General features: G+C 40.3%; 1 protein-coding gene across 1 annotated transcript; it reads right to left on the reverse strand.

The window, feature by feature from the left end:
• Positions 1–1,341: 1,341 nt before the first annotated feature.
• On the reverse strand, positions 1,342–9,254 carry LOC124035648 (tryptophan 5-hydroxylase 1-like). Its single transcript, XM_046349209.1, has 11 exons — positions 9,048–9,254; positions 7,292–7,447; positions 6,463–6,655; positions 5,983–6,083; positions 5,403–5,470; positions 4,971–5,167; positions 4,652–4,787; positions 3,221–3,347; positions 3,013–3,108; positions 2,780–2,913; positions 1,342–2,644 (listed from the first exon to the last, which is right to left on the reverse strand). Exons 1-11 carry the CDS (start codon positions 9,147–9,149, stop codon positions 2,470–2,472), a joined length of 1,485 nt encoding a protein of 494 aa, XP_046205165.1. The 5' UTR covers positions 9,150–9,254; the 3' UTR covers positions 1,342–2,469.

Consider the following 9,254-nt stretch of genomic DNA (forward strand, 5'->3'; position numbering starts at 1 on the left):
TGCCTGTTCTGTGTGATGCCAATTGTAGGCTCATCATAACTTTGAAAAACAATTCATTGCAGAAATGGTACTAGGCCTTAAACAAGGTTGATCTCTCCTGCCATCTGTGAGAGTTACTATTTTTCCAAAAAGTTATGCAATCCCTCCCCCCTCTGGCCATAGATTTATATTGCAGCCGGTGAACAATAGAGCGTCTTCTGTAAAACAATCTCAATCTAACTCTGTGTTGCTTGAGACATTTTTTTTAGCTCACTTTGAAGGTACAAATATTTTACTGAGTAACAGTTCATATAAGGAAATCAGTCAATTTAAATAAACCAGGCCCTAATCTATGGATTTCACCTGACTGGGAATATAGATATGTTGGTCACAGATACCTTACAAAAAAGGTAGGGGCATGGATCAGAAAACCAGTCAGTATCTGGTGTGACCACCATTTGCCTCACGGCACATGTCCTTTGCATAGAGTTGATCAGGCAGTTGATTGTGGCCTGTGGAATGTTGTCCCAATCCTCTTCAATTGCTGTGCGAAGTTGCTGGATATTGGCGGAACTGGAACACGCTGTTGTACATGTCAATCCAGAGCATCCCAAACATGCTCAATGGGTGACATGTCTGGTGAGTACACAGGTCATGGAAGAACTGGGACATTTTCAGCTTCCAGGAATTGTGTACAGATCCTTGCGACATGGGGCTGTGCCTTATCATGCTGAAACATGAGGTGATGGCGGTGGATGAATGGCACGGCAATGGGCCTCAGGATCTTATCACGGTATCTCTGTGCATTCAAATTGCAATCGATAAAATGCAATTGTGTTCATTGTCTGTAGCTTATGCCTGCCCATTCCATAACCCCATCGCCAACATGGCGTGGTTACACGTGGTTACGTGGTCTGCGGTTGTGAGGCCGGTTGGACTTATTGCCAAATTCTTTAAAGGAACGTTAGTGGCAGTGACAAAATGGAACATTTTAGAGTGGCCTTTTATTGTCCCCAGCACAAGGCGCACCTGTTAATGACTGTGATGTTTAATCAACTTGTTGATATGCCACACCAGTCAGGTGGATGGATTAACATGGCAAATGAAAAATGCTCACTAAAAGGGATGTAAAACAAATTTGAGAGAAATAAGCTTTGTATAGAACATTTCTGGGATATTTTTGTTCAGCTCATGAAACATCCTCATTACATGTTGCTTTTACATACAGTATATCCTCCTGAATGTGGCTAACTAGATGTGGCTAGCTGGATGTGGCTAGCTTTTTAAGTGTTTGCTAAGGACATTTGAATTATGATGGTTAGTCATTATTAGCAATCATTATAATTTTAGCATAACACAGTGTGTGAACATGGAGTACATTTAATGAGATGAAAAACAGAACAAAGCAACTACTGTAAATGTTTTCTTATAACTAGACACCCAGAATGCAGACACACACTTCCCAATGCAACGATTGGTTTACCAGGGATCTATTTACACAAATTATAGATTTTTCAATAGAAGTACATTCATATCATCATCCAAACACTAATACATGCACATAAATCCCTTCCTTGAACATCTTATGCAAAATAGACCACTGGTGGTCAACAGCATCAGAAGGCTGATAAGGTACACACACACACACACACACACACACACACACACACACACACACACACACACACACACACACACACACACACACACACACACACACACACACACACACACACACACACACACACACACACACACACACACACACACACACACAATCTTATAATACTACCATATTTCTATGCTTTGTGCAATGTGATAATACATCTACACAGACTGTCAATCACTATACACACAAGCATGTAACTTTACATCCACACTAGCACATTCACACATTTATTGAAACGATGTATGCCAATAGAGCACAATACAATATCTATAAGACTCCTGTTGCATTAACATAGAACTTTCAATAGAAAAGAAATACAGTATATAAAAAAACAAGAGAATATTAGTAATTATAAGCAAGAGCCAAGGAAAGGTCCATTTCGGTCACATTCTAATCATTCTTAGTCAATATCATTATTCAAATGACAAACTCAAAAAAGTATTGAATTTCAAAGTAAACTACTGGTTAATAATTTCATGAAAAGAATATAAAGTTTGAATTTTAAGAGATATCATTTATTTTGCAGGTAAAAGGCTGGTTGGGGATATCAGTGAGTAGGATTAAAGCAGTGAGCTGCTTGGTAAGGATCAGGTGGTAGACAACTACAGACAGCTGTACAGGGCTGTGTCAGGTATATGGTTGTAACATTTCCAAAAATTCCCATGTTTTCCAAAAATCCTGGTTGGAGGATATCAGATATCTTGCTTATTCCCTCCTGATTCTGTGAATCCTCCAACCGGGATTTCTGGACTACCTGTAAATGTTGGGAAAGTTACCAGAATTTTGCAACCGTTGTCAAGTATGAGGGCCAGGCAGGCAGGTCAGACAGCGTAGTGTTTGTTAAGGCGCTGTAGGGCGTCGCCCACGATGTCCAGTTCATGTCTCAGATCCTCCACCATGCTGTTGATACTGGATGTGTCCTTCAGCACGTCCACACTGTGGGTGTAAGGGTTGTACCTCACTGTAAACGGACGCTTGATGGTCTTGGCAAACTCTCTGTGTGCATAAGAACAGATGATGACAAAACATAACACAGCCCAGGTTTGGAAAGGTGAAAGAAGAGTTTATTAGCCCATGAACAGTTTATTTTCCCACAGAACAGCCAAGAATAAAACGTCATGAACAACCTACCTCATCTTGACTTTGGCCTCTTCAAAGCTCTCTGACACAAAGTAGACATCTTGGAATGTCGTGATAATGCACTCCTGCTTGCAGGTGACCTTGGGGTCAAAGGGCATGATCTTTGCATTGCCAGAGAGTGCATGCTGTATGAGGGAAAAAAGTATCTTAGGATTCTTTCTTTGCATCGGATGGTATTTTTACGCTTGAAATGGTGTTTGAATATGAATATTAAATGCTTTTACCTTCAGCTCACTGATAGAGGAGAGAAGTCCTGCGCCGTAGGCTCTCATCTTTCCCTCCTGTTTACACAGGCCAAACTCTACTGTGAAAAAGTAACACTGTAAAACAAAAACACAGAAAGACAACAACGTTTAAATATATCAGTTAGACAAAACAATGTTCAATTCAAGCACGGTGTTTGGACATTGGTATCATGGAAACAGCACTTACGGTGGCCAGCGTCTGGACAGACTCATCTGAGGCCCCCAGAGAGGCCAGACCTATCTCCTGGGAGAACTGGGCAAAACTAGGCTCCGCCAGCAGAGGGACATGACCCAAAAGCTCATGACATGTGTCTCTGTAATGCACACATAAACACACACATACATACAGTGTGTGGATTGTTAAGCTTGTGGGCAGATATGTGCAACTTTGTGACAGTGTAACCAAGTATTCTTCCATTTGATTTTTGAAACAATCAATGAATCGTGGACTTCAGGAAAGAGCAGAGGGAACATCCCTCTATCCACATCAACAGGACAGTAGTGGAGAAGGTGGAAAGTTTTAAGTTCCTCGGCATACACATCACTGACAAACTGAAATGGTCTACTCACGCAGACAGTGTGGCGAAGAAGGCAAAACAGTGCCTCTTCAACCTCAGGAGGCTGAAGAAATTTGTCTTGCCACCTAAAAACCTCACAAACTTTTACAGATGCACAATTGCAAGCCTCCTGTTGGGCTGTATCACCACCTGGCACGGCAACTGCAGTGCCCACAACTGCAGGGCTCTCCAGTGGGTAATGCGGTCTGCACAAACATCACCGGGGGCAAACTACCTGCCCTCCAGGACACCAAAAAGATCATCAAGGACAACAACCACCCGAGCCACTGCCTGTTCCCCCCACTATCATCCAGAAGGCGAGATCAGTACAGGTGCATCAATGCTGGGACCAAGAGACTAAAAAACAGCTTCTATCTCAGGGCCATCACACTGTTAAACAGCCATCACTAGCACAGAGAGGCTGCTGCCTACATACAGGCTTGAAATCAGTGGCCGCTCTAATAAATGGAACACTAGTCACTTTAATAATAACACTTTAATAATGTTTACATATCTTGCATTACTCATCTCATATGTATATGCTGTATTCTATACTATCTATTCCATCTTAGCCTATGCCTCTCTGTCATTGCTCATCCATATATTTATATATTCTTGTTCCATTCCGTTCCGTATTCCATTAGGTATTTGATATGGAATTGTTAGATATTACTTATTGGATATTGCTGCACTGTCAGAACTAGCAGCACAAGCATTTCACTACACTCACAATAACATCTGCTAACCATGTGTATGTGACCAATAAAATGGGATTTGATTTGAATGATTATGTAGCTGTGGATAATGTCCTTTTGAGTTGCAATCAGCCAGAAGAGTTAAGTTTGCTTAGGGATGTGACAGACCAGGCTTGTTCAATCAAATACAGACTCTTTATATGAAATGATACTCTGATCCTTTATGATGATTTTTGGTATGGTGACATACTGCTATGTTTATGTGACTATGGACATCACACTAACATCCTCAACATCAGATGGATGTGTTCAACAATGAGAAGACCAACTTCTCCTTATTAATGTAACGTGTCAAGGGGTACTTACGGCTCAGGTGTGTAGAGCGGGTCAGAGCTGTGGCGAACATACTGAGTGCAGTGGAAAACCCGGAAAGCCAAACCTGCCAGAAAGTCTCGTGGGGAGAGGTAACCTGCCACGGGCCGAATGATAAAGCCTGTGCGTTCTGATGGAACACGCACATAGGTTTTTACTCATGTAAAAGTCCACAAAGCATTCAGCAACATCTAATTTGATACCCCTTAATCCACACATTTTCCAATAGTCTTCATTATGCTGATAAACCTGAGCATCAGACTGAATGAGACTGTGTGGTGTCATGTACAGCGGCAGACTCTGCCTGTCTCACCTCTGAGGAAGTGTGACACATCTTCCAGCTGGGGGATGTTGTCCTCCCTGCAGTCACAGTGCTTGGAGAGCAGTGGCAGGTTCTTCAGGTACTCCCGGCAAGCATGGGTTGGATACAGCTTATTGAGCTCCCGATAGACCACACCCCAGGTCTTCACCTCCTCCTCTGTGAACTCAATATGCGGAATCGGTTCCCCACTAAAAGAGAGGGAGAAAGAGAGAGAAAGAAAGATAATGAAAGAGAGTAGTGCTACAATGATGCTGTAGGCCATCATTGTAAATAAGAATTTGTAGTTAAATAAAGGTTACCTTTTTCTTAATACAGTGGAAATGTCAAGCTATACCTGTGTGCATTAGGATATTGAAGTATTAAATACACATAGTGTCATAGCTTTCCAAACCAGATCTCACATAGCATAATAATATGACCTACTGTTTGTAGCTCATGGCAAGATCAGCGAAGTGTTTCCTTCTTTTGCGATAGACGTTGTCCTTGAAGCCCTGCAGACAGAAAAGATAAGTAATTGAGGTGTGACAGCAACTCATGCACTGACTTACTGAGTGGCTATTCCGTAAGTGTTCCGCTTATCACAATAGAAGTATTAGTCTAATCCTCCATCTGCCACTCTAATAGAGTCAGTGTAGTTCTAACTGGCTTTGATAGTTATACCATTGTCAGAAGTTTGCCACCTGTTTCAGTATGTCAGTGAGAGTCTGTGACATAGAGATCCTATATTATGAATTATATTATTATATTATCTCATGGCCTACGGTGGTCTAAGCCGCTGACCCTGGCACACATGTATACCAGAGTCAGCATGGATTCAAATCAGGCCCACTGCCCTTTCCCTATATTCCCTGTCTTCTCTGTCTTCCCTGTCTTTCCAAAAGTGTTCTTTCTCTTCAATAAAAGGTCTACAATTACAAAAGGAGTTATAGGATATCTATGGTCAGACAGGCTTGCAACTAGAATGGAACATAATTGACCAGAGCATATTAGAAGCTATGCCTACTGGGTGATCAGCATCCAGGTCTAAGCCATACATCAAGACACGGTTAGCACACATGTCCAGGTCCGAGATTGTCTTTGGGAACCAGGGAATATCTTCAGTGTCTGAAAAAAAACATGGGATGATCTGAGATGGTCTCTACTATTTTAGTCATGTCCAGAGCTATCCGGGATCCTTGGGACATCCTTATCCCCCTTATCCCCCTGAAGATTATATCTAAAATGGTTAAGGTAAGGGTTAGGGTTATGGATAGGTAAGGGATATGGTTATGGTTCGGGTAAGGGTAGGGGTTAAGATTAGGGTTTGGGGTAGGGACGTCCCAAGGATTCCAGATAGCACTGACCCTTTAGTAACCTCATACAACAATCTGAAAGTCTCTCTTTCGCTACACACAGTGGTAATTAGTCTGGTAATAGGTAATAGGCCTACCCGGCTAGACTTTAGGAACTCTGAAATAATTTCAAAAGTAGCAGCTAGGCTTACCTTCTTCAGGCAGGCTGGAATTGTTAGGTTGGTCATGGTCCATATCAACTACGTTGGCGGCGTGCTTATGTAGCAGCTCAGTGAGCTCCTTGAGTTGCTCGTGGCTGCTGTCACAGTCAACAAAGATCTCAAACTCTGAGCCACGCCGCCTCGATTTTCGGGACTCGATGTGAACAAGGTTGACGTGGTTCTCCTGGTGATGATTATAATAACAAGACATTTAAATTTATGTAATTTATGTTAATGTACATGATAATGTCTCTACCAGTGTTGGGGAAGTTACTCTGAAAAAATAGTTTACAAAGCTACAAATTACTTCACACTGGAGAAATTTAATCTACACTAAAACTACCCTTAAGGAAAATATAGTTTAATTAACTAAAGTTACTACATCCAAACTACTTTTTGATAAATGATCATATCAACATTTGAAATGTCATAGACTACAAGTTGCATGAACAGATCACTTTGGAATCAGATGTTATCAGAATGTGTAATTCGGCCTATTAGACACAAAAACTATGTTTCAAGTGAGAATTAAGCAAGTCCAATGCTGAAAAATTAAGGAAAGGATTTCCTACTTCACTCATGTTTTATTTTTTACAACAAAAAAATAGTCTGTAGTTCCAGTACTTAGCTACACCGCTACATGCACCAAAAAGTACTGAAAACACGACCAAGATTTGAATTGTGGTCAACTATCACCAAACTACTGCAAAATGCAGTTAAATTACTAGTGGAACTACATGTAGTTCACTACTTCCCTACACTGGTATCTACCATCACTCGTTTGGTATGTGATAGCCTACTTTAAAATATTCAAACTTACTTGAAAAAGTTTTAGTGCCTTAACTAGCCCGCCAACTTCATTCTTGAGCGAGAATGCAATGGCCGTGCGACCCTTTTCTAAAGACCGACCATTCTCCCAAGATGAACTCTTGTTGTCCTTGTTCTTGTCGATCTTGCTGAATGTACATTTTTTCATCTGTTGGGAAAAGAGGGAAAATATTTATGAAAAACCAACCTCGGAGCTGGCTAGGCCTTTTTTTTATTAGAAGGTAAGGATTTAGCAGTGTTTTGGGCTATGATACACCATTTATAAAGGCTGAACAGGAAGTTAATTGTTTTGGAAAATCACATCACCTCCGATGACAATTTGTTTAAAAGAACAAGCTGCGTTTTAGATGGACTGATAGTCATATGGATTTGTTCAATATCCTGTGCGTAATAACCGTATTTGAACAAGAGTTTGCTAGCCTCACAAAGAAAGGGCAACTAAATCAAACAATATATTTACACAACCAAAGCCCCCAAAGTGTAAACTAAAAGTAAACAATCACAGCATTCGCTGCAGCTGAACGCAAACTGAATACTCAGCCTAATCAGGCTACTTCGAGATTTCAGCACTGGACAGCGACAACACTTGGCTGCGCGCAGTCGCAACTTTAAAACTGACGGCAAATAAAGTATAGGGACAAACTAATAAAATCATCAATTAGACTAATATTGTTAGGTCTAAATATTTTCCACACACTTAATTAGCCTATAGATTGGAAGCGTTAAACTGCCGAATTTTTTTTATGGTAAGCAACATTTATTTTGGCAATGCTGAGTTGTGTCTGTCTCATTGTAAAGAGATCTGCTGCAGTAATCGCATTTGGTGACGAATGATAGCGCTCTCCAATCCAACTCGGGATTATAGATGGTTACTTTCAGCGCAGCAATAAATCCATCAAGGGAACATATCCTGGACGTATTCTTTTATCATCTTTAGGCGTTCAAATAGTTTATTTTTGTCGGTTTGATATCAGTTGATGCCCCATGTCTTTTGGGGCCAGTCTTATGTCATCAGAATATTTGAAGCATTTTTGGAATAGGCTAATTAATCTAAATTAAATGTACATTTACTGACAGGAAATACAATTACAATCAACATGTTACACACAAACTTGCAAATGCTTATCATTTACGTGCGTGGTTTTAGTGTATATGTCAATGCTTTGCCTAAATCAAGATGCAGTGGCTCGTTGTGAACGCAGACAAATAACTTTATTTGACCTAGTCTGATGTCTGCGAAGATCTGAGGCGTAAGCATTCTGAAAAGTTATGACTGCGAGCTCCTTTATTTCACTTGAATTTATATTACAATGACCTCCTTAGTGTATTACGTAGGCTACGCATCTCATTTGTCTCCAGATTTAGGTGGCTTATGGCACACCTAAGAGAGCTAGCTAAACCGAACCAGAGGGGAGGCGAAAACTCTGATTAGAACAGAAAATAAATGAACTAATGAAGTTTAGAGTAAGATTGCAGATTGGCGCAACAAAAGTAAATCCTTTATGTGTGATAATTGAGATAATTGAAGTCAAAAGTAAAATGCTTCATGTTTGATTATTCAATCATTTGTCAAAATGTATTATTAGTGTATTATTAGTGTATTATTAGTGTATTATTAGTATTAATGACACCTAAATACAAGTCACAATTCAACGTAAAATAACTGTTCATTTGTATTGTTCCATGAAATTTTTTTCCCCGTTTAGTTTAGACAGTTATTATTTACTTACAATATGAATATAACTTACCTCATTATTCAGTTGCTTTTCCTCGTAACAAGTGTGCAATGAAGAACTCATAGAGTCGAAAGACCTTCCTCTGCGCGGCCCGTCAATCTTGTTTGAATACATGTCAAAGTCCTTTAATTGAAATATTTGAGTGAGAATAAGTAAGGCAGTCCACTGCTGCGGTAGCTGCTATGATATACCTATATACCTCTCACTCAAAGCACAAGG

The sequence above is a fragment of the Oncorhynchus gorbuscha genome, linkage group LG05 (genome assembly GCF_021184085.1).
Source record: "Oncorhynchus gorbuscha isolate QuinsamMale2020 ecotype Even-year linkage group LG05, OgorEven_v1.0, whole genome shotgun sequence".
Taxonomy (NCBI): domain Eukaryota; kingdom Metazoa; phylum Chordata; class Actinopteri; order Salmoniformes; family Salmonidae; genus Oncorhynchus; species Oncorhynchus gorbuscha.